The sequence below is a fragment of the Lolium perenne genome, chromosome 3, assembly GCF_019359855.2.
Source record: "Lolium perenne isolate Kyuss_39 chromosome 3, Kyuss_2.0, whole genome shotgun sequence".
NCBI classification, from domain to species: domain Eukaryota; kingdom Viridiplantae; phylum Streptophyta; class Magnoliopsida; order Poales; family Poaceae; genus Lolium; species Lolium perenne.
The window spans coordinates 87,259,517-87,286,196 of record NC_067246.2 but is presented as its reverse complement, the minus strand read 5'-3'; the positions used below and the strand labels follow the sequence as shown (position 1 = coordinate 87,286,196).

Genomic DNA, 26,680 nt, shown 5'->3' with positions numbered 1-26,680 from the left:
ACCTGGACTGATGCATATAGCCATTTTATTTCATTATTGAAGTCTGTTCATAAAAAAGAGTACATTGCATGAGTCACATAAGGTTGAGACATGAAAAAAAGAAAATAACATGAAGGGTCATCATGTCCACATGATATCCTATGATCAAGCCGCCATCCTTAATTGATGTAAAAATCCCTTGCATCCGTGTACAAATGGTTGCACCCGGTATCTGTGTCTTGTGTGTGCTCCGTGGGAAGGAGAAAGGATCACATACAAAGGTCAAATGGATCGGATTGCCCGTAGAAAGGAAAGAACTTTTGATTTATTAAAGACAAAATAATTATCCAAATATCCAAAATTAAAGCACAAAAATGTGATTAGTTGGAGGTGATAGTTTACGGTATTATAGAGTAAATGATAACGTAAGAATGGTGCAACAACATTATCTAAGTTCTACATAAATGAATATCAACAAGGACTAATGAGTACACAAAGGTAATCCAATGGAGAAGAAAATCTAGAAGGAAGTTTTTCTATATGAATGGAATATATTAATACAAGAAAACACCAACTACACCAGGCCTCCGTACTAACATGATATCAATAGTTAGTCAATACATCTAGGATGTACATATGCATATTATTAAAAATGAAACAAAATGATCTACTAGACAGTTGCAGTATCAATCAGCAACGATGGCAACCCGATGGTTACATAGTGTTCTTCCACAAAGGACAGATCCTGATTTTCACCCTAAAAGAAGTCTAAACGGAAAAAATAGCAACACTTTCAATAAGGAAACATCGCATGATTACCACCATTGCTAGTTTCAACCAACGAAGGTCGAAATGGAGCTATTACTTGGAAACCCAAGGCCCAGTACTTACCCACCTAACTGAAGGCACCGTATAATGTTGCCACCAACATGCTAACGTCGTCCTACAACTACATAGATTATGGTCCTAGCGGAACCTAGCCGCACAATTGGAACTATTCACGTGCAACACATGATTGACAAGCAACTCCTAGGGACGCCCACCATCGACACATATCCCATGACATCGAGGGTCCATACCATCCGTGAAAAGCCGACAAGACAACCCTCCATCAAGCATGAGTAGAGTCGTGAGATCTGCCATCGCATACGACTTTTGCATTGTGCTGCCCTACCAGCCGTGGTAGTACACACACTGCCCCGCGGAGCCGGTGTCACGCATCCGTCGTTAGGCGAGCCGTCTAGGGCTATTGCAACGCGCCAACCGCGAGGGATCTTGCATAGCAGGGAGGCGATCGCAGCCCCAATATTTGACATGCATGGTTTTCCATCCGGCTTCCTCCAATGGTGGATAGGGTTTCACACATCTGCCCTTGAAGCGGCCTGTTGTATTTCCACCCACAAGTAACCATGCTCATCAGAAAACTTGCACTAGTATAAAAAGAGGCTTTACTCCCAGTTGGTAAGAGCGTTTAGTCCCGGTTTTGCAACCAGGACTAGTCAATCCAAGGACGTTTAGTCCCGGTTTGTAACACCAACCGGAACTAAAGGCTATTTCATCTATTTTTTATCCAATTATTATTATTATTATTTTTCACTTCCTCTTTTTTCTATTTTTTCTTCATAATTTCTAGTATTTCAGTTATTTGATAAGTTACTACACTTAATATCTAACTACACTTAATCTCTAGTCAATTTACTTACTCGTGTTCAAACTTCCTGCTCGGTCACCTATATTCCCACTACTCCAGCACTAGAACGCTTAATTTCCAGTTCCTTCCCGTCCTGCTTCCAAGTGCTTCGCGCGCATGTTATTGATACTAGTATCATATCAATCCTTTTAATATGTTGGTCATGATGCCACACTTTTTTATTGTTTGAATTCCAAATAATTCTTTTAATAAATAAGTAATGATGTAATAATAATCTTGAATAAATAAGTAAACAATAAATTTTTTTTTTGAAAACCTAAAACCTGAAAATTTGAAAATCTAATGGTAACCTTTCTGGTTAAGTAATAGTAATCTTTATGTAGGATGCAATTATGAATTTAATTTTTTTAAAAGAAATCTTATTTTTTGGCAAAAAGTAAAATGTTCCTACTTTCATATTTTCATTTGGATTTTTGAGAATCTAAAAATTAGCTAACCCGGTAAACCCGGGTAAATTCGGATGTAACTTTTTCCCACGATCATTTTGATATATTATACAATTTTTTCCTATGTCGTATGCAAAAGTTAATGCCATTTTACCCTTTTCAATTTTTTTTTGTAAAATAGTCGAAATTCAAATTTGTTAATTTCCCCTAATAGTAGGTTGCGTAACATACAGGATTCTCAAAAGATTTTTTTTTAATTTTCTATCATATTCTTTTATATTTTACAAAGTAAAAAAGGCAATCCACGAGGGGAGGGAGGGTGGGGTGCGTGGGGAGCAAAAAAAAAACCTAGGAAAACTTTAGTCCCGGTTGGTTTTGCCCCCGGAGCAACCTCTTTAGTCTCGGTTGGTACTACCAACCGGAACTAAAGGGTCCAAACGAACCAGGACTGAAGGGTTTCGTCGCCCGGCGCGGTTTGAACCGGGACTAATGCGGCACAGTAGTCCCAGTTCCTTTTTAAACTGTGACTAAAGCTCTTAGGGTATTTGGACGGGGATTTGGACGCAAACCCTTATTTCTACAAGTGTTGCAAGGTAAATCATCATATAATATGGTTGAATCGGCTTCTTTTAGTGAAAAGATGACCAAGCTTGAGATTGAGAATGACCCAACATCAGCCGTGTGTGTAGTCCTTTTGTAACTATACCACTTTGGTGTTTAAGAAATGTTATGCCCGGCTACCGTCATTCGACAACATAACAAATCATACATATATGTGAGCACGTAGCCGTCATCACTGACGTGGATAACACACATGTAACACACTAACACGCGTACGTACGGAGGTACAACAAGTTGCCATCCGATCGGGCGTGATCCAACGGTGAGGACTAACCTGCACCGCTCGGAGCTGGAAGAATATTCAGATTGTACTTGTACACCCCACCCAAGAGAGCTGGGCCTATATATGGAGCGAGACGGAGCTGGGCTCGTATCACTCAACTCGAAAGCTCTCGCGCTTATACTCTCTCAAAGTTCTCTGTTTCTCCCTCTCTGTTTCCTTGAACCCGATCGAGGTAGAAGAAACCTGCCGGACATGGTGGTCCTCGCCAAGGCCGAGCTCGAGCAGATAGCGCTCCCGGCGGCTGCGCCGCCGACTGCTGACATCCGCGCCGTGGACCTGTCCGCCGCGCCGGGCGCCGGGCGTGCGGCCGCGGCGCGCGCGCTGGTGGCGGCATGCGAGGAGCAGGGCTTCTTCAAGGTGACCGGGCACGGCGTGCCGCAGGAGCTCGTGCGCGCCGTGGAGGCGGCTGCGGCGGGGTTCTTCGCGCTGCCCCAGGCCGAGAAGGAGGGCGGCGCGGGGGAGCCGGTCGGGTACGGCTGCAAGCAGATCGGCGACGGCGGCGACCTCGGGTGGATCGAGTACCTCCTGCTCTGCCTCACCTCCGCCGGCACCGTGCCGGCCGCGTCCTTCCCGTTCTCGACATTGCCGTGCGCGGCCGCAGCCGCTGCCGCCGCGTCGCTATCCGAGCCGTCGAGCCCCCTACGGTGAGTCGTCCGACACACCCTTCGCATGCTCCTTCTCTCTGAGCACCGTACATACGTGCAAATAAAAAGTTTCAGTGTGTACTCCGCGTTGCACCCTGAGAAAGAACATAGGTGTGGTTCTGCTTCCATAAGTCTTTTCTGCATGTCATTAGAGGTAATTAAGTCGAATGGTTCTATTACATGGCGTAACAAGAAGCTGTAAGCATATCATCCTAGTCAATGTTAATTCCGTCGGAACATCACCTCCTCAAACCGTAGCAACAACAGTCTATTCAGCCAGGTCGAATTTCATGAAAAAATATGTATTTCATGGGAGAATTTGCGTGGATAAGATTGGCCGTGTCGTGGCCGCGTGTAGCTTCACTATTTCTCGCGGCCGACGTACGTACGGAGGCGCGCGGCCGATAATTTAAAGTTTGACTCACGTGTGTTGTGATTCAGGCGGCCACATGCCGTGCGTACGTGTCCGTAGCGTACTCGTGTCGAAGCGCCGCCGTTTCTGCTCCCTTTCTGCCGCTCCGGTGACGTGCTGCCGTTTACGGCCGGCCGCCGTCTTTATCCGTATCTTTTTGACATCATCATCGTCCAAGCCCATACGAAAAGATCCTATCGAATGGATCCGTACGTCGTGGTTTCGCTTTTCCCGAGAATGATTCCTGACTTTGCTGATCGGCTGGCGTAAGCAGGGAACTTCTTGAGGAGTACGCGGCGGCGGTGCGGCGGATGGCATGCGGGGTGCTGGAGCTGATGGCGGAGGGGCTGGGGATCGAGCCGGCGGACGCGTTGTCGCGGCTGGTGGCGGACGCGGAGAGCGACAACATGCTCCGGGTGAACCACTACCCGCCGGCGCCGCGGCCGGAGCAGCAGGCGGGGAGGCTGCTGACGGGGTTCGGCGAGCACACGGACCCGCAGATCATCTCCGTGCTCCGCTCCAACGGCACCACCGGGCTCGAGATCGCCGGGCGCGACGGCGCGTGGTCCTCCGTGCCGCCCGACGCCGACTCCTTCTTCATCAACGTCGGCGACGCCCTCCAGGTACGCTGCCTTTACGTCTCTTTTACTGTGTGCATGTCAAGTCGATCGGATCCCAGTCAGTGATAAATCAGAGCACATCAGTCAGTGATCAGTGCCCGATCTCGGGTGTCCACATCAGGTAAACAAGAGCAGCATGCAGCAGTGCAGCACGAGCGCGGCTGTATATGTGCAGTGCATGCATCCAGCAACTAGCAGCAATCATGTACATGTCCCAGCACCTGCAGATAATAATAAGGGTCCTACTGATTTAGTCTGGTGTTTTCTTTGTGAACGAACGGTGGACAGGTGTTGACGAACGGGAGGTTCAGGAGCGTGAAGCACAGAGTGGTGGTGAGCAGCGAGAGGTCAAGGGTCTCCATGATCTTCTTCGGCGGCCCGCCGCCCGCCGACAAGCTCGCGCCGCTGCCGCAGCTGCTGGGGGACGGCGGCCGGAGCCGGTACAGGGAGTTCACCTGGAAGGAGTACAAAAGCAGCAGCCACAAGGGCAGGCTCGTCGACAACCGCCTCTGCCACTTCGAGAACTAGCTACCCACCGACGGTCCTAGCTAGTTAGCTCTACTAATTCGTGTTAGCTTCATGCTCTCTCGGTCGTGACTCGTCAGTAAGTTTGTGTTCATGTGGTGTTGATAAGGTGCCTAGCTAGGCCTAGTATACGTGTGTGTGTCTGTCTGTGTGAGATCGAGTGATGCATATAGCCTGGAGTTCAGTAGCGTGGTTTGTGTCGTGTGCTTCATTGTTAACCGTGTCGTCGTGGATTAATGGACGCTAGTTTGAGACGAGCTTCACAAAGAGATTGTGCATGAATGCCTCCGTAATTTCCGTGAACTTTATGAATTTCCATGGAGAAGTTACAAGAGCCTCGAAACCTCTCTCATGATCCCGCCCATCATACTAGTAACTAGTAATTGATTATTATTTTTTCCATTTGCACTTCATCAACACCCAATTGGGCGGTGCTGTTTGGGCTGGATGATGATGCGGAAATCTAGCTACTCACGATGGTGCATGCATAGAACGAGCACCGGGTGTCTCTCACTTGTTGTTCGCGGATGATAGTTTGCTCTTCTTCCGAGGGAATGCAGAGAAGGCAACAAGGATCCAGGGGTGCTGAACACATATGCCAATAGCATAGGGCAACTTATTAATCCAGGCAAGTGCTCAATTCTGTTTGGGGAATCGTGTGGTGAGGCCACAAGAGAGGAAGTCAAGCACGTTTTGCAGGTCACACAGGAGACCTTTGAGACAAAGTACATGGGATTACCAACACCGGAAGGCCGAATGAACAAAGGCAAATTCAAGAGCATGCAGGAGAAGTTAATTAAGAGGCTCATACAATGGGGCGAAATTTTCCTCTCCCAAGGTGGTAAGGAGGTGCTGATCAAGGCAATTGCGCAATCCATTCCGTTTTATGTCATGGGATATTTAAGCTCCCCTTTGGGCTCCTGGATGACCTAATGAAGATCATAAGAGACTTTTGGTGGGGTGCCGAGAATGGGAAACGGAAAGCTCACTGGGTGTCATGGGATAGCATGATGAGACCAAAGGACCAAGGGGGAATGGGCTTCAAAGATATGCGTCTCTTCAACCAAGCGCTTCTTGCCTGTCAGGCATGGCGTTTGTTGCAGCAGCCGCACACTCTATGTGCCCAAATTCTGAAAGCAAAATATTACCCGCAGGGGCTCCTTGTGGATATGGTCTTCGTCGGGAACGCCTCACCCACATGGCGGGCTATCGAGTATGGGCTGGAGCTCTTCAAAAAGGGTGCAATTTGGAGAATAGGCAATGGAGCCAGTATCCCCGCTTGGCGCCAGCCATGGATACCGCGGGATTCTTACTTACTGCCGATCACAAGACAGGGGCGTTGCAGGTTGAGGTGGGTGGCTGACTTCCTAAATCATGATGGAACATGGAATACTGAGCTTGTGCAGCGTTGGTTCCTGCCCATAGATGCAACGGAGATTCTGAAGATTGCCACTTCAACTAGGAATGAGGTAGACTTCCTCGCCTGGCACCCAGAGAAGACCGGGGTCTTCACTGTCCGTAGTGCATACCGCCTGTCTTTTGAGGAATAGCTGCGTGTTGGTGGGCGAAAAACGACGAGTGAACGACCAAGAGGGGATAGCGCTGAGTGGAAGCTGATCTGGCAATGCCAGTACCGCCTAAAGTCCGGGTCTTTGCTTGGAAGCTTGCATGGAACGCTCTGTCAACACAAGTGAACAAACACGCACGGGGGATGGAGACACCACCAACCTGTTTGATCTGTGGAATGGAGAATGAGAGCTCCTTTAACGTAGTGATCAAATGCCCTCAAGCACGTGCCCTGCTTGATGCGATGCGCGAAGTATGGGAGTTACCGGCAGTTGAGCATCTCTTTGAACACAACCAGGACTGGTTCTTGCATGCACTCAACAAATCAGACGTGAACCAGAGGGCAGCCTTCATGATGACTTTGTGGCGCACCTGACATAACCATAATGAGATCACACATAACAAAAAACCAGTCCCGGTGGAAGCTTCAAAAAGATTTCTTATGAGCTACATGAATTCCCTGCTGCTTATTAAACAGCACCCGACTACTACAGATCCGAAAGGCAAGCAAGTGATTGATGCGGGTAAGGGTTTTTCAAATCGTACCATGCCAAAGACGAGACCCCCAATCAAGCAACAATGGAGGCCTCCGGAGAGTGGTATGCACAAGCTGAATATGGATGGAGCCTTCTCCTCGGATGGACGCGCAGGTGCGGACATGGTGCTTAGAGATACTGATGGTGTTGTCATTTTTGCAGCTTGCAGATGCTTGAAAGGCTGTGTAGATGCACTGGATGCGGAACTGCAGGCAATGGAGGAAGGCCTCGAGCTCGTTTTGAGGTGGTCGACGGAAGCCTTCATCTTGGAGTCTGACTGCGCGGAAGCAATAAGCTTGATCTCGATGGGAAGCTCCAATATGTCCAGATACGCTAGGAGAATCGTGGTCTTATTGATGAATTAGATTTGAAGGCTGAAACGAGTAGCTTATCGATAGTAGAAAGAGAATCGCTTAAAGATGCAAATGATAAACTGAATAGATTACGAAGAGAGGAAGAATCTAAATGGGCACAGCGAGCTAAAGTTAAGCATATCCAAGAAGGGGGGAGCAATACGAGATATTTTCATTTGATTGCAAATGGGAAACATAGAAGAAAGAAAATTTTTCAGTTAGAACAACAGGAGGGAACTATAGTGGGGGAAGATAATTTGAAGGTCTACATTACTGAGTTTTATAAAAAATTATTCGGGGCACCGACATCAAATAACATCTCTTTGGTAGAGGAAGAGGTGCAGGACATCCCTCAGATATCGACTGTTGAGAATGCGATCTTGATAGCTTCTTTCTCTGAGGAGGAGGTTCATGAGGCACTTTTTCAGATGGAACGTAATAAAGCGCCGGGGCCTGATGGTTTTCCGGCAGAGTTTTATCAGACATTTTGGGAAGTAATAAAAGATGACTTGATGGCGCTGTTCAATCAATTTAGTATTGGGGATTTGCCTCTCTACAAGTTGAATTTCGGCGTCATTACTTTATTACCGAAGAAAGAGGATGCGGTGCAAATACAACAATATAGACCTATCTGTCTATTGAATGTATGTTTTAAAATCTTTACCAAAGCTGGTACAAATCGTATTACAGGAATTGCCCCACGAGTTATTAGACCAACACAATCCGCTTTTATGCCGGGAAGGAATATTCTAGAAGGGGTGGTCATTCTTCATGAGACTATTCATGAGCTACATACTAAGAAGTTGGATGGGGTTCTATTTAAGATTGACTTTGAAAAGGCTTATGATAAAGTGAAATGGTCATTCCTACAACAAACTTTGAGGATGAAGGGGTTTGCCCCTGAATGGTGTAGGATGATCGGTCAATACGTCCAAGGGGGTAGTGTCGGAGTTAAGGTAAATGATGACATTGGTCATTACTTCCAAACTAAAAAAGGTTTGAGGCAAGGTGATCCTTTGTCACCTATCCTATTTAATATTGTGGTAGACATGCTTGCTATCTTAATTGAGAGAGCAAAGAATGATGATCAGGTAGGAGGACTCATTCCTCACCTTGTTGAAGGGGGGATCTCTATCCTACAATATGCTGATGATACTATCCTTTTCTTGGAACATGATCTCCAGAAGGCCGTAAATATGAAACTAATCTTGTGCCTTTTTGAAGAGTTATCCGGGCTTAAAATTAATTTCCACAAGAGCGAGATTTTTTGTTTTGGGCAAGCAATGGATGATGTGGACGAGTATAAACAGATCTTTGGATGCGACGCTGGTTCTCTACCTTTTAAATATTTAGGTATTCCTATCCACTTTAGAAAGCTTAAACTTTCTGATTGGTATCCAGTGGAGACCCGATTTGAGAGCAAATTGGGATGCTGGAAGGGTCGATTGTTGTCCTATGGGGACAGATTGGTCCTTATCAATTCAGTTTTATCAAGCTTACCGATGTTCATGCTTTCTTTTCTAGAAATACCCGTTGGGGTAAGGAAAAGATTGGATTTTTATAGGTCTCGCTTCTTCTGGCAATCTGAAGAAAACAAAAGAAAATATAGGCTCACCAAGTGGAATATCGTCTGCAGGCCTAGGGATCAAGGGGGTCTTGGTATTGAGGTCCTTGAATTGAAAAATAGATGTTTATTGAGTAAGTGGCTTTATAAACTTCTTAACGAGGATGGGGTGTGGCAGGAGTTGCTGCAGAATAAATACTTAAGACAAAAGACCTTATCCGAGGCACAAGCTAAACCAACAGATTCTCCCTTTTGGAAGGGATTAATGAAGGTTAAAGACGATTTTTTTAGTAGAGGTTTTTTTCAAATAGGTAATGGTACGAATGTCCGTTTTTGGGAAGATACATGGTTAGGAAATAAACCTTTAGCACAACAATATCCATCCTTATATAGTATTGTGCATCATATGAATGTAACAGTAGCTCATGTGTTAGCCCAAACACCTCTGAATATCGGTTTCAGAAGATTGTTGGTGGGAAACAAATGGGCTTTATGGTTACAGTTATGCAGAAGACTTATGAGGATTAATTTATCTGATGAGAAGGATCACTTTGTTTGGAAATTGACAACAAATGGCGTGTTTACAGTGAAATCTATGTATGAGGATTTTATGAATGATCACACCCCCTTTTTGAGAAAATATCTTTGGAAAGTTAAAGTTCCTTTAAAGATAAAAATATTTATGTGGTTCTTAAGTAACAAAGTTTTACTCACTAAAGACAATTTAGTCAAGAGAAGATGGAATGGTTGTACAAAATGTGTTTTTTGTGGTGAACAGGAGACTATTGAGCATTTGTTTATCACTTGTCCTTTAGCTAAACTTCTCTGGCGCACGATTGATTTTACTTTTGCTCTCCCACCTCCAACCAGTATTACCAATATGTTTGGTAACTGGCTAAAAGGAGTTGATAGACAATCAAAGGCTTTCATCCGTATTGGGGTTTCTGCCTTATGCTGGTCTATCTGGAGGACAAGGAATGATATTATTTTTAACAAGAAACCTTCTTTTCACTTTTTGCAGGTTATCCATATGGTGTCACACTGGGTCCAGTTGTGGGCTCTTCTGTCACCGGAGGGACAGCGGGATGCTATGGCTACTGGATGCACACGGCTCCAGATGGTCGCTCAGGATATCTTGTGCCAGGCTGGCTGGCGGCACAATAGACGGTTACAATGATGAATAGTCCGCTTTTGCTAGTTGTCTTTCGCTGGTTGATTCTTGTATCAATTCTAGGCGACGCCTAAGATTTTTTATTTTGTACTATCACTTTTTTAATAAAAGGCCGTGTGCATCATCACGATGCAGAAGCCGGGGTTTCACTCCCCATTTCGAAAAAAAAGGAGAATCGTGGTCATTAGAGATAAAATTAGGGAAAGAGAGATAAGAGACTTGAAAGTCAGCCAGGTGGCAGACACAGTGAGCCATGGGTTATCTTTCATAGGAAGAGTGCAAGAGAGACCACTATGTGGTTGCAAAACTTACCGCTAGAAATCTCTGAGGCGGTTGAGGCGGATTGTAATGCTCTAGATGCTTAATAAAATCTCTTTTTCCCCAGCAAAAAAAAAGAAGGAGATGTGGAATGGAACATGGCATTGAAAAGGCACTCAATATGAGGTTAATCCTCTGTATTTTTTAAACAACGGTCGGGATTAAAAATTAACTCTTATAAAATTAAAGTTTTTTTTCTTTTTGAAGGAGAAAGGAGGTTGAAGATGAATATACCTCATTGGATGCGAATATGGATCTTTCCCTTTCAGATATTCCGGAATCCCGATCCACCAATGATCGTAAGCTAGACAATGGTAAGTGGAAACCGAAAGAAAACCACCATCACTCGAGGCCTCCTCCTCCAACTCTCAGCTCTCTCGGTCAACCCGTGGCTGCTCCTGCCGGCTCGCGCGCTGCACAGTGAGCCTCTGCTGCAAATGACAGCTCGACCGCCCGCATGACCGCCCTGTGGTCATAGCGGGCCTGCATCTCCGCCTCGATGGGATGGCAACGATTGATGGTTTGGACCAAGGTAAGGAGGGCCTACTGCTCGTCGGCCACGTCCATGGCCTCCTCGTTCCCGAAGTTGTCGAAGTCGATGTCGTCATCACCCTCGCCAAGTCCATCGAGGTCTACGACATCAGCATCCATGGCAGCGGACACCGCCCTCCCCACGACGCGTAGAGCATCCTGCGATGCTCGCACTGCACCCGCGCTGCGGAGAGCTTGGACTGGGCCTCTGCTAGGTCTGCCTTGGCGTGCACCCTGAGCACGGAGGCGTCGACATCGTCGTCTCCATCGAATGCGCCTGTCGAAGCAGCGACTCCGTGAAGAGAAGGTCGCTCTCCTCAGCGGCAGCCTTCTGTGCTGCCTCCTCAACCTTGTCCAGGAGGGTGTATGCGGCAATCTCCTGCGCCATGAACACTGCCCTCGCGGCGACCTCTACCGAGGCCAAATCGTTATGGTAGCGAGCCCTCCATCTCGGCTGTAGGAGGATCCAGGTGCAGCCATTCTCGACCATGGGTGCTAGCTAGGGTTTTTCCCTCATGGCCAGAATGGCGCCTCCCATTTATAACCACTGCGAGGGTGGAAAAATGGCACACATGCCGTTTCCCGAGCGTAGGAACCGACCATCCGCACACGGGAATCGGTAATTGTCGGCGGGAACCTGGTAGAAAAAGGGGCTTTAGTCCCGGTTGGTAACAGGCTTTAGTCCCGGTTGCGCAACCGGGACTAATTAAGCGCGACTAAAGGTCCCCCCTTTAGTCGCGGTTGCTTACGAACCGCGACTAAAGGGCCTTCCACGTGGGCGCCAGACGTCCGTCGGGGCGGAGGACCTTTAGTCGCGGTTCTCCTGGCCAACCGCGACTAAAGTCCTCCGCAAGTTTAGGGTTTTAGCCCCCCCCCCCCTAAATCTGATTTCTTTTTAATTTGTATTGTTTTATTTCTTTTATATTTTTTTGTGTTTTAATACATATATTCTATGCTGCTATATACATGCATATGAATGTACAATTTCAAACAAGTTTGAAATTACAAACAAGAATGATTCAGGAGGAATATACAATATATATATATTCAATCTCAGATGACCATATACAATTTCGAACAAGTTTCCATACACAAGTTACGGGATCAGAAGTTCTTCGTCCTCGTAATAGTGTTCTCCTTTAGGATGGAGGACTTCCCTCACCAAAAATCCTGCTAGTTCCTCTTGAATTGGTCGGAAGCGAGCTTCTGGACTAAGCGTCTTCCGCACGTTATTCCTCCGCACATTGTCATCCGACCGCTTCCGCTCAGAGGTGCATCTCCGGATGAACTCACAAACATAGTATCCACATAGATTGGTCCCCGGTGGCTGAATATCCACATTAACTAACCTTCTAAATTATAGCTCTTTTTTGAATTCACCGACCATTTGATGTGAGAACCATCTCCAAACCCTACAGGGCAAAGAAAATTAAATGAACAAGGGAGTTATTAGTTACTTGATATTAGAAAATGAACGAAAGAGGCCGATCGATATAGAGCGCAAATGATTGAAAATAATTACTTTTGCAGCATATTTCTCATGTTGACCCAAAGCTTTGAATCCATATTCAGAGAGTCCATGATGAGAACTCTGGATTTGTCAAATTCAATTATTAGCAGAATCCAGTGGAACCTGTGGACACGATACATGCACAGTCATGCATAACTCAACGATTAGACATACCATGCATGGAGTAAACAAAAGAGAATGTGCTCAAAACAGAAACACTCACCCAAAATGGTACGGAAATATAATTTGACTTTTGAGTTGCTGCTTTGTAAGAAACTCCCATAGGTCCTGCTCCACGTCACGGGGGTGCTTTTCTAACACATATCCATTAACGATATGTGGGTCAATGAACCCAACATCATGGATGTTCCTTTTTCTGCATTCCCCAATCTTCATTCTGCATAATAGCGTACACAACAATATAGTTAGGACAATATATATAGTGCATGCAATGAACGAGATGAGGTACAAATAAATCACTTATTTAGAACGTAGCAACTGATGATAGATTTGTCGAGCTCGCGCAGATTGAACAGCTGGAACAATTCACTCATATGAATTGTTACATAGTAATGTTTGAAGTGATGCTCATGTCTAACTTCCGCATAAATATATTCTTTGCCGGCCTTATTTTTTATGTAACCCTTGTACCAACGTAGCAGATTTACCATTTGTGCTGGTAGATCCTCTTCCTGCGTAGGCTCGACGAGAGGCCCATTCACCACATATGTAAATGTTACCTCACTCATTGGCGCATCCTCAAGGCCTAACACTGCACGAAGAGTCATACCGAACTCGGCCACTTTTTCTTTGGCACCCGCTATAGTCATTCCCTGTTCTGCTGCAGCTACTATGATAGAGGGGTCCATTAGTTCAAAGTCCTTATCCATATCGGCTCTGAAGGACAATGTCATAGCATCCGGACTGGCGGCTTTCACTATGAGCGGGGGGATCGATTGTTTATTATGTTCCCCGAGCTGGGCAACTTGTTTCCCGCTTTTTTACTTTCTTCTTTCTTCTCCTCCAAGGCTTTCTTCTCATTCTTTGCCAACGCTTTCTTCTTCGCTAATATTTCTGCTTGCCTACGAAGTTCACGTCCATAGTCGTCAGACATATTCTTCTCGGCTTGGGACGGTGTCGTCAAAAATGACTTAGCCCACTTCTTTTCCTTCTCAGTAAATACTAGCTTGGGCTCAGGCTCTTTTTTCGCCTTCATATTTGTCATACTGACCAGCCGCGGCCAAGTTGGTTTGGGATACGCGTACAGCACTCGTCCGTTGGGAACCCCAAGAGGAAGGTGTGATGCGTACAGCGGCAAGTTTTCCCTCAGTATGAAACCAAGGTTTAATCGAACCAGTAGGAGCCAAGAAGCACGTTGAAGGTTGATGGCGGCGAAATGTAGTGCGGCGCAACACCAGGGATTCCGGCGCCAACGTGGAACCTGCACAACACAAACCAAGTACTTTGCCCCAACGAAACAGCGAGGTTGTCAATCTCACCGGCTTGCTGTAACAAAGGATTAGATGTATAGTGTGGATGATGATTGTTTGCAGAAAACAGTAGAACAAGTATTGCGAGAGATTGTATTTCAGTAAAGAGAATTGGACCGGGGTCCACAGTTCACTAGAGGTGTCTCTACCATAAGATAAACAGCATGTTGGGTGAACAAATTACAGTTGGGCAATTGACAAATAAAGAGGGCATGACCATGCACATACATATTATGATGAGTATTGTGAGATTTAATTGGGCATTACGACAAAGTACATAGACCGCTATCCAGCATGCATCTATGCCTAAAAAGTCCACCTTCAGGTTATCATCCGAACCCCTCCGGTATTAAGTTGCTAACAACAGACAATTGCATTAAGTATTGCGCGTAATGTAATCAGTAACTACATCCTCGAACATAGCACCAATGTTTTATCCCTAGTGGCAACAAAGACATCCATAATCTTAGAGATTTCTGTCACTTCCCCAGATTCACGGAGACATGAACCCACTATCGAGCATAAATACTCCCTCTTGGAGTTACAAGCATCTACTTGGCCAGAGCATCTACTAGTAAGGGAGAGCATGCAAGATCATAAACAACACATAGATATAAATTGATAATCAACATAACATGGTATTCTCTATTCATCGGATCCCAACAAACACAACATAAAGAATTACAGATAGATGATCTTGATCATGTTCGGCAGCTCACAAGACCCGACAATTAAGCACAATGGGGAGAAGACAACCATCTAGCTACTGCTATGGACCCATAGTCCAGGGGTAGACTACTCACACATCACTCCGGAGGCGACCATGGCGGCGTAGAGTCCTCCGGGAGATGATTCCCCTCTCCGGCAGGGTGCCGGAGGCGATCTCCTGAATCCCCCGAGATGGGATTGGCGGCGGCGGCGTCTCTGGAAGGTTTTCTGTATCGTGGCTCTCGGTACTGGGGGTTTCGCGACGAAGGCTATTTTTAGGCGGAAGGGCAGGTCAAGGGGCGTCACGAGGGGCCCACACTACAGGTCGGCGCGGCCAAGACCTGGGCCGCGCCGCCCTATAGTCTGGCCACCTCGTGGCCCCACTTCGTCTCCTCTTCGGTCTTCTGGAAGCTTCGTGGCAAAATAGGACCCTGGGCGTTGATTTCGTCCAATTCCGAGAATATTTCTTTACTAGGATTTCTGAAACCAAAAACAGCAGAAAACAGCAACTGGCACTTCGGCATCTTGTTAATAGGTTAGTTCCAGAAAATGCACGAATATGACATAAAGTGTGCATAAAACATGTAGATATTATCAATAATGTGGCATGGAACATAAGAAATTATCGATACGTCGGAGACGTATCAGCATCCCCAAGCTTAGTTCCTGCTCGTCCCGAGCAGGTAAACGATAAACAAAGATAATTTCTGGAGTGACATGCCATCATAATCTTGATCATACTTTATGTAAGCATATGTAGTGAATGCAGCGATCAAAACAATGTAAATGACATGAGTAAACAACTGAATCATATAGCAAAGACTTTTCATGAATAGTACTTCAAGACAAGCATCAATAAGTCTTGCATAAGAGTTAACTCATAAAGCAATAATTCATAGTAGAGGTATTGAAGCAACACAAAGGAAGATGAAGTTTCAGCGGTTGCTTTCAACTTATAACATGTATACCTCATGGATATTGTCAACATAGAGTAATATAACAAGTGCAATATGCAAATATGTAGGAATCAATGCAAAGTTCACACAAGTGTTTGCTTCTTGAGGTGGAGAGAAATAGGTGAACTGACTCAACAATAAAAGTAAAAGAATGGTCCTTCAAAGAGTAAAGCATCGATTGCTATATTTGTGCTAGAGCTTTGGTTTTGAAAACAAGAAACAATTTTGTCAACGGTAGTAATAAAGCATATGTATCATGTAAATTATATCTTACAAGTTGCAAGCCTCATGCATAGTTATACTAATAGTGCCCGCACCTTGTCCTAATTAGCTTGGACTACCGGGATTATCGCTATGCACATGTTTTAACCAAGTATCACAAAGGGGTACCTCTATGCCGCCTGTACAAAGGTCTAAGGAGAAAGCTCGCATTGGATTTCTCGCTATTGATTATTCTCAACTTAGACATCCATACCGGGACAACATAGATAACAGATAATGGACTCCTCTTTTATGCATAAGCATGTAGCAACAATTAATTTTCTCATATGAGATTGAGGATATATGTCCAAAACTGAAACTTCCACCATGGATCATGGCTTTAGTTAGCGGCCCAATGTTCTTCTCTAACAATATGCACGCTCTAACCATAAGGTGGTAGATCGCCCTTACTTCAGACAAGACGAACATGCATAGCAACTCACATGATATTCAACAAAGAGTAGTTGATGGCGTCCCCGGGAACAGGGTTATCGCACAACGAGCAACTTAATAAGAGATAAAGTGCATAAGTACATATTCAATACCACAATAGTTTTTAAGCTATTTGTCCCATGAGCTATATATTGTAAAGGTGGAGAATGGAAATTTAAAGGTAGCACTCAAGCAATTTACTTTGGAATGGCGGAGAAATACCATGTAGTAGGTAGGTATGGTGGACACAAATTGCATAGTGGTTGGCTCAAGTATTTTGGATGCATGAGAAGTATTCCCTCTCGATACAAGGTTTAGGCTAGCAAGGCTATTTGAAACAAACACAAGGATGAAGCGGTGCAGCAAAAACTCACATAAAAGACATATTGAAAACATTATAAGACTCTACACCGTCTTCCTTGTTGTTCAAACTCAATACTAGAAATTATCTAGACCTTAGAGAGACCAATTATGCAAACCAAATTTTAGCATGCTCTATGTATTTCTTCATTAATGGGTGCAAAGTATATGATGCAAGAGCTTAAACATGAGCACAACAATTGCCAAGTATCACATTATCCAAGACATTTTAGCAATTACTACATGTATCATTTTCCAATTCCAACCATATAACAATTTAACGAAGAAGAAACTTCGCCATGAATACTATGAGTAGAGCCTAAGGACATACTTGTCCATATGCTACAGCGGAGCGTGTCTCTCTCCCACACAAAGAATGCTAGGATCCATTTTATTCAAACAAAACAAAAACAAAAACAAACCGACGCTCCAAGAAAAGCACATAAGATGTGATGGAATAAAAATATAGTTTCAGTGGAGGAACCTGATAATGTTGTCGATGAAGAAGGGGATGCCTTGGGCATCCCCAAGCTTAGACGCTTGAGTCTTCTTGATATATGCAGGGGTGAACCACCGGGGCATCCCCAAGCTTAGAGCTTTCACTCTCCTTGATCATGTTGTATCATCTCCCTCTCTTGATCCTTGAAAACTTCCTCCACACCAAACTTAGAACAACACATTAGAGGGTTAGTGCACAATCAAAATATACATGTTCAGAGGTGACATAATTATTCTTAACACTTCTGGACATTTCACAAAGCTACTGAAAGTCAATGGAATCGAAATATCCATCGAACATAACAAAACTGGCAATGCGAAATAAAAGGCAGAATCTGTCAAAACAGAACAGTTCGTAATGACGAATTTTATCGAGGCACCAGACTTGCTCAAATGAAAATGCTCAAATTGAATGAAAGTTGCGTACATATCTGAGGATCACTCACGTAAATTGGCATAATTTTCTGAGTTACCTACAGAGAATTTTGCCCAGATTCGTGACAGCAAAGAAATCTGTTTCTGCGCAGTAATCCAAATCTAGTATGAACTTTACTATCAACGACTTTACTTGGCACAACAAAACACTAAACTAAGATAAGGAGAGGTGGCTACAGTAGTAAACAACTTCCAAGACACAAAATAAAAAAAAGTACTGTAGTAAAAACATGGGTTGTCTCCCATAAGCGCTTTTCTTTAACGCCTTTCAGCTAGGCGCAGAAAGTGTGTATCAAGTGTTATCAAGAGACGAAGTATCAACATCATAATTTGTTCTAATAATAGAATCAAAAGGTAACTTCATTCTCTTTCTAGGGAAGTGTTCCATACCTTTCTTGAGAGGAAATTGATATTTAATATTACCTTCCTTCATATCAATGATAGCACCAACAGTTCGAAGAAAAGGTCTTCCCAATATGATGGGACAAGATGCATTGCATTCAATATCCAAGACAACAAAATCAACGGGGACAAGGTTATTGTTAACGGTAATGCGAACATTGTCAACTTTCCCCAAAGGTTTCTTTGTAGAATGATCAGCAAGATTAACATCCAAATAACAATTTTTCAGCGGTGGCAAGTCAAGCATATTATAAATTTTCTTAGGCATAACAGAAATACTTGCACCAAGATCACATAAAGCATTAAAATCAAAATCTTTGACCTTTATCTTAATGATGGGTTCCCAACCATCCTCTAGCTTTCTAGGAATAGAGGCTTTGCGCTCTAGTTTCTCTTCTCTAGCTTTTATGAGAGCATTTGTAATATGTTGCGTGAAAGCCAAATTTATAGCACTAGCATTAGGACTTTTAGCAAGATTTTGCAAGAACTTTATAACTTTAGAGATGTGGCAATCATCAAAATTCAAACCATTATAATCTAAAGCAATGGGATCATCATCCCCAATGTTGGAAAAAATTTCAGCAGTTTTATCACAGGCAGTTTCAGCAGTTTTAGCAGTTTCAGGCAGTTTCTCGCGCTTTGCATTAGAAGTGGAAACATTGCCAACACCAATTATTTTACCATTAATAGTAGGAGGTGCAGCAACATGTGTAGCATTAGCATTACTAGTGGTGGTAATAGTCCAAACTTTAGCTATATTATCTTCTTTTTCATTTTCTTCTCTTTCCCACCTAGCACGCAATTCGGCCATCAATCTTATATTCTCATTAATTCTAACTTGGATGGCATTTGCTGTAGTAACTATTTTATGATGATGATTCTCATTAGGCATAACTTTCGATTTCAAAAGATCAACATCAGCAACAAGACTATCGACTTTAGAAGCAAGTATATCAATTTTCCCAAGCTTTTCTTCAACAGATTTGTTAAAACAGTTTGTGTACTAATAAATTCTTTAAGCATGGCTTCAAGTCCAGGGGGTGAATTCCTATTATTGTTGTAAGAATTCCCATAAGAATTACCATAGCCGTTGCCATTATTATAAGGATATGGCCTATAGTTGTTACTAGAATTGTTCCGGTAAGCATTGTTGTTGAAATTATTATTTTTAATGAAGTTTACATCAACATGTTCTTCTTGTGCAACCAATGAAGCTAACGGAACATTATTAGGATCAACATTAGTCCTATCATTCACAAGCATAGACATAATAGCATCAATCTTATCACTCAAGGAAGAGGTTTCTTCGACAGAATTTACCTTCTTACCTTGTGGAGCTCTTTCCGTGTGCCATTCAGAGTAATTGATCATCATATTATCAAGAAGCTTTCTTGCTTCACCAAGAGTGATGGACATAAAGGTACCTCCAGCAGCTGAATCCAATAGGTTCCGCGAAGAAAAATTCAGTCCTGCATAAAAGGTTTGGATGATCATCCAAGTAGTCAGTCCATGGGTTGGGCAATTTTTAACCAAAGATTTCATTCTTTCCCATGCTTGTGCAACATGCTCAGTATCTAATTGTTTAAAATTCATTATGCTACTCCTCAAAGATATAATTTTAGCAGGGGGATAATATCTACCAATAAAAGCATCCTTGCATTTAGTCCATGAATCAATACTATTCTTAGGCAGAGATAGCAACCAATCTTTAGCTCTTCCTCTTAATGAGAAAGGGAACAATTTTAATTTTATAATGTCACCATCTACATCTTTATATTTTTGCATTTCACATAGTTCAACAAAATTATTAAGATGGGCAGCAGCATCATCAGAACTAACACCAGAAAATTGCTCTCGCATAACAAGATTCAGTAAAGCAGGTTTAATTTCAAAGAATTCTGTTGTAGTAGCAGGTGGAGCAATAGGCGTGCACAAGAAATCATTATTATTTGTGGTTGTGAAGTCACACAACTTAGTATTTTCAGGAGTACCCATTTTAGCAACAGTAAATAAAGCAAACTAGATAAAGTAAATGCAAGTAACTAATTTTTTTGTGTTTTTGATATAGCAAACAAGATAGCAAATAAAGTAAAACTTGCAACTAATTTTTTTGTATTTTGATTTAGTGCAGCAAACAAAGTAGTAAATAAAACTAAGCAAGACAAAAACAAAGTAAAGAGATTGGGATGTGGAGACTCCCCTTGCAGCGTGTCTTGATCTCCCCGGCAACGGCGCCAGAAAAAGTGCTTGATACGCGTACAGCACGCGTCCGTTGGGAACCCCAAGAGGAAGGTGTGATGCGTACAGCGGCAAGTTTTCCCTCAGTATGAAACCAAGGTTTAATCGAACCAGTAGGAGCCAAGAAGCACGTTGAAGGTTGATGGCGGCGAAATGTAGTGCGGCGCAACACCAGGGATTCCGGCGCCAACGTGGAACCTGCACAACACAAACGAAGTACTTTGCCCCAACGAAACAGCGAGGTTGTCAATCTCACCGGCTTGCTGTAACAAAGGATTAGATGTATAGTGTGGGTGATGATTGTTTGCAGAAAATAGTAGAACAGTATTGCAGTAGATTGTATTTCAGTAAAGAGAATTGGACCGGGGTCCACAGTTCACTAGAGGTGTCTCTCCCATAAGATAAACAGCATGTTGGGTGAACAAATTACAGTTGGGCAATTGACAAATAAAGAGGGCATGACCATGCACATACATATTATGATGAGTATTGTGAGATTTAATTGGGCATTACGACAAAGTACATAGACCGCTATCCAGCATGCATCTATGCCTAAAAAGTCCACCTTCAGGTTATCATCCGAACCCCCTCCAGTATTAAGTTGCTAACAACAGACAATTGCATTAAGTATTGCGCGTAATGTAATCAGTAACTACATCCTCGAACATAGCACCAATGTTTTATCCCTAGTGGCAACAACACATCCATAATCTTAGAGATTTCTGTCACTTCCCCAGATTCACGGAGACATGAACCCACTATCGAGCATAAATACTCCCTCTTGGAGTTACAAGCATCTACTTGGCCAGAGCATCTACTAATAACGGAGAGCATGCAAGATCATAGACAACACATAGATATAAATTGATAATCAACATAACATGGTATTCTCTATTCATCGGATCCCAACAAACACAACATATAGAATTACAGATAGATGATCTTGATCATGTTCGGCAGCTCACAAGACCCGACAATTAAGCACAGTGGGGAGAAGACAACCATCTAGCTACTGCTATGGACCTATAGTCCAGGGGTAGACTACTCACACATCACTCCGGAGGCGACCATGGCGGCGTAGAGTCCTCCGGGAGATGATTCCCCTCTCCGGCAGGGTGCCGGAGGCGATCTCCTGAATCCCCCGAGATGGGATTGGCGGCGGCGGCGTCTCTGGAAGGTTTTCCGTATCGTGGCTCTCGGTACTGGGGGTTTCGCGACGAAGGCTATTTGTAGGCGGAAGGGCAGGTCAAGGGGCGTCACGAGGGGCCCACACTACAGGTCGGCGCGGCCAAGACCTGGGCCGCGCCGCCCTATAGTCTGGCCACCTCATGGCCCCACTTCGTCTCCTCTTCGGTCTTCTGGAAGCTTCGTGGCAAAATAGGACCCTGGGCGTTGATTTCGTCCAATTCCGAGAATATTTCCTTACTAGGATTTCTGAAACCAAAAACAGCAGAAAACAGCAACTGGCACTTCGGCATCTTGTTAATAGGTTAGTTCCAGAAAATGCACGAATATGACATAAAGTGTGCATAAAACATGTAGATATCATCAATAATGTGGCATGGAACATAAGAAATTATCGATACGTCGGAGACGTATCAGTTTGCTCTTCACTTAGTTCCCAAGGCCTTGGGAGGAGAGGCTTCAGTGATGGCTCCGGTACCTTTGTGGTCTTAGGTACATAAGGGTCCGGGTTAATAGTCCAGGAGGAGGTTGCCTTGCTGTCCGCCTGCTTCTGCTTCTTCGCCGGAGGTGGATTGGGGGACGGCGTACCCGCTGGAGGCGGACTGGGGGGCGGCGGCTACTTACCCGCCGGAGGTGTATTCGGGGGCGGCGTCGGCTGACGTGAAGGAGGTGTAGGTGAACCACCACCACCACCGCCACCACCACCACCACCACCACCGGAGGGGGGTGGACATGTTGGCCTTGGCGCCTCGCCTGGAAACACCATGTACTTCTTTTTCCATAGAATGAACTGGCGCTTGACATCTCCAAGTCTTGTCTCCCCTTCGGGTGTAACATAGTCAATCTCCAGGTCCTCATACCCTTGGACTATGTCCTCCACCGTGACACGAGCATAGCCATCTTGAATGGGGTTGTTGTGGTGAAGTGCTCCAGGTGTACATGGTAAAGCACTGCCGGTAGCTACCTTCGTGGAACATATTTTCCCCACTGGATAATGCAGATCACATTCTTTCATCTCGATCGTCGGTGCATTAGCACCAGCCGAGGTGAAGGGTGCATTAGCACCAGCTGGGGCCAGCAAGGGTGCATTAGCACCAGGCGGGACTTCCGTGGAAGCCATGCTGCTTCTCCGTTGCTGGCTTCCGAGATCCGCTGCATGATCTTGACGCGGCCCTGCAGCCGATCTTTCTTTTACTAGTCCATACACCATCTGCTTAACCTCACGGAGTTCTGATGCCAACTGCCCCACAAAATCTGCATCCCGATCCGTCTTTCTCTTACGGCTTCTATAACCGTACGGGTCATTGTCATGGGAAAACCCTACTTTCCACGGAATGGCGCCTTTGCCTCGTACACGTCCTGGGTCTTTAGGATTCCCGAGGGCAAATGTTAGTGTGTCGTTCTCTCTGTTGAACTTGATCTTCCCCTCTTGAGCTTGGGTCATTGTGTCAATAAGGGCTTGGGTGAGTTTAAACGCTTTCTTCCGGTGAACACACACCCATGTCTCCGGGTCTAGCGATCCCCCATGCCCGTACCACCAGCTTTTGGCCCTTGGGTCCCATCCCTCTGTACCTTGAGGGATTCCTCGCGACCTCAGGTCGTTCTCCATCTTCTCCCACTTAGGCTCCGAAAGGCGGTATCCTCCTGGTCCCATAATATGATTGTACTCTTTCTTAGCCGCATTTTCCTTATTTTTTTTGATGTTTTCTTGAAATGCTCCGATTTCTTTTGCCTCACAAATTCTAGCCAATCATCTTTCAATTTCTCATATTGTCCTTTGAAATCCGGTGTCTTGTTCTGGTTGACAAAGTCATGGTCTAAATATTTCTTGAAGTTCCGAAAGGCTTCGGCCATCTTCTTAAGAGCGAACTCTTTGATTAGCCTCCTCCTCTCACGTCCACCCGGAATCTCGTTACCGAATTGATCGACTTTGTTGTATTCCGGAGGTAGAATGAAATGTTCCATAAGCTTTCTCCAGCAATATTTTTTCGTTCTCTTGTCGACAAAACTGAAACCAAGACGTGCCTTCATTGGCTCATGCCATTTCTGGACGGTGATCGGGATGTTGACTCTAACAACGGCTCCGCATTGGTTGATAAACTTTGTGGAGTGCTTTCCGGTTGCACTGACAACCTCGATGGTATATGTTTCTCCTTGTTTCATCGTCTTGGTTTTGCCACGCTTTGTCATACTCGATTTTTTCGACGATCCGGCCGAGGGCTAAAAAAAGAAAGAGGCTCAATGTATATATATATACCTCGCCGGAGGTGGTTGCTACTTGCAATTCGAGATCATCGTTTGTCGATGGTTAACCTCCATCGACAATGTTCCTTCCTTTGTCATCACCTTGTTGACGACATTCACCTTCACCGTAAAGGTTCAGATAAGAAGAGACATCCTCTTTCGGCCGGCACATAAACAATGTCGCCGTTTATGATGCCGAAAATATGTTCTTCAGCATCCGCATCATAGTTTTCCCTAATCGGCTCGGCTCTATCGTCCGCCATATGTCACTCCTGAAAACATGTAGAAAAACTAATTAATCCCGGTTATAAGGGGGCGGTGGCCGTGGTGAAAGGGGGGCGGTGGCGGTGGTGAAAGGGCGGTGGTGGTGGCGAAAGGGCGGTGGCGAAAGGGCGGCGGCGGTGGTGAAAGGCGGTGGCCCTCGCCACCCCCTCCGTATGGCCGGCCCTCGCCGCCCCTCCGTATACGCGCGGTTAGGGTGCGACGGTGCCGGTTCTCCGATCCTCTCTCTCTAACTCTCCTAAAAAAACCGTGCGTTTACGGAGGGACGGCGAGGAGGGGGGAGGGGGCGTGCGCCGCCCCCTCACCGCCCCCTCCGAATACGCGCGGGGTTGGTGCGACGGTGCCCCTTCCCCTCCCGATCCAAAAAAACACCACGCGTATACGGAGGGGGCGACGAGGGGGCGCGTCACACAAAGTTGTGTGCCGCCCCTCGCCACCCCCTCCGTATACGCACGGGGTCGGTACGTGTGTTTCTCTCTCTCGCCTAAAAAAACAAAAAAAACCTGCGCGCATACGGAGGGGGCGGCGAGGTGGCGGCGCCCCCCCGCCGCCCCCATCCGTATACGCGCGGTGGTTAATTAAGTCAAAAAATTTAAGTCAAAATTTTTAAGTCAAAATTTTAAGTTAAAGTATTGTTAAGTCAAGATTTTTAAGTTAAATTTTTAAGTTAAATTTTTAAGTTAAAGTTTTTGTTAAGTCAAGATTTTTAAGTTAAATTTTTTAAGTTAAAATTTTTAAGTCAAAAAATTAAGTTAAATTTTTTCCGACGCGATCCCTGGACGGCCTCTCTAAAAAAAAAGACAGCCCCCTCTCTCTATGCTCCTCTCTCTCTGTTTTCTTGCGCGCGCTGCCGATGGCGGACGGCGGCCGGGCGATCGAGGGCGGCGGGCGAGGGCGCGTGCGGCGGGCGAGGGAGGCGGGCGGCGGCGGGCGAGGAGGCGACCGAGCAGCGCGCGAGACAACGACGCGTGCGACAGTAGAGACACGCTCGGGCCGGGGCACATCGTGACGACTTACGGCGCGCGGCGGGCGTTGGCGGAGGGCGATGATGGCGGCGTTGGCGGCGGGCGACGGCGGCGTCGATCGAGCAGCCTGACGGTGTCTGAGAGCGAGGAGGGTCCACCGCGCGTGCGCCTGTTTGTTCGAGGAAGAAGAGAGAAGTGAACAGCCAGGGGGCACGCGGTATTTATAATATCGACCTTTACCAATCGCGACTAAAGGGTACATTTAGTACCTTTAGTCGCGGTTGGCCAGAGCAACCGCGACTAAAGGGTTTTTCGCCGGAATTTTCGTTCCCGCGCGGAAATACCTCGACTAAAGGTATATTTTAAAATACTTTTCATTTCAAAATTTTAAAAATACAAATAATATATCAAAAAAATCAGAAAAATAAAACTAATTCATTTCAAAATCTTAAAAATTCAAATAATGTATCAAAAAATTCAGAAAAATAAAACTAATTCATTTCAAAATTTTAAAAATACAAATAATATATCAAAAAATTCAGAAAAATAAAACTAATTCATTTCAAAAACTTAAAAAATCAAATAATATATCAAAAAATTCAGAAAAATAAAACTAATTCATTTCAAAATCTTAAAAATACAAATAATATATAAAAATTTCTGAAAAATAAAATAATTCATTTCAAAATCTAAAAAATACAAATAATATATCAAAAATTCAGAAAAATAAAACTAAGTCATTTCAAAATCTTAAAAATTCAAATAATATATCAAAAAATTCAGAAAAATAAAACTAATTCATTTCAAAATCTTAAAAATACAAATAATTTATCAAAAAATTCAGAAAAATAAACCTAATTCGTTTCAAAATCTTAAAATAGAAATAATTCCCGCCCACCGCTTCCCACAAGTTCTTCCCGCCTCTGTCTTCCCGCCATTTCTTCCTCCCTCCAGTCTTCCCGCCCCCCCACTTCCCACAAGTTCTTCCCGTCCCCCGCTTCCCACAAGTTCTTCCTGCCATTTCTTCCCGCCTCCTGTCTTCCCGCCTCTTTCTTCCCGCCTCTTTCTTCCCGCCAGTTTATTCCCGCCTCCTGTCTTCCCGCTCCCATTTTTCCCGCCAGTTCTCACTACATATATGTAGCCCGGCTTGGCCAGCATTATCACATCTTTACAATCTCTCATGGCTTCCACCATACCTACTCTAACCTACCAGCAGGTGGAGGACCTTTGTGCCTCGAACTACCCTTGCCCACCGGGCTACCGCGTCCCCGCCGGCTGGAGCCTAAGCGCCGGAGGCGTGCCGGTCCCTCCCGTCCCTCAGGGTACTGCGCGCCGAGCGGCCATCACGAACCACTAATACCTCGACCTCAGGCCGGAGCAGTGGATGAATCCCTGCTGGCATTCCGATAACCAGCATAGTTGGGACGCCTTCTTCATCAATCGGCGTGAGAGGGCGCTCGTCAGGTATGAGGAGGACGGTCTGCCTCCTGGGAA

The 26,680-nt window shown here is 44.9% G+C and overlaps 1 protein-coding gene across 1 annotated transcript; it reads left to right on the top strand.

Moving 5' to 3' along the window:
- The first annotated feature begins 3,065 nt into the window (after positions 1-3,065).
- LOC127321209 (gibberellin 2-beta-dioxygenase 3) lies at positions 3,066-5,448 on the top strand. Its single transcript, XM_051350249.2, has 3 exons — positions 3,066-3,624; positions 4,311-4,659; positions 4,945-5,448. Exons 1-3 carry the CDS (start codon positions 3,173-3,175, stop codon positions 5,182-5,184), a joined length of 1,041 nt encoding a protein of 346 aa, XP_051206209.1. The 5' UTR covers positions 3,066-3,172; the 3' UTR covers positions 5,185-5,448.
- The last annotated feature ends 21,232 nt before the right edge of the window (positions 5,449-26,680 follow it).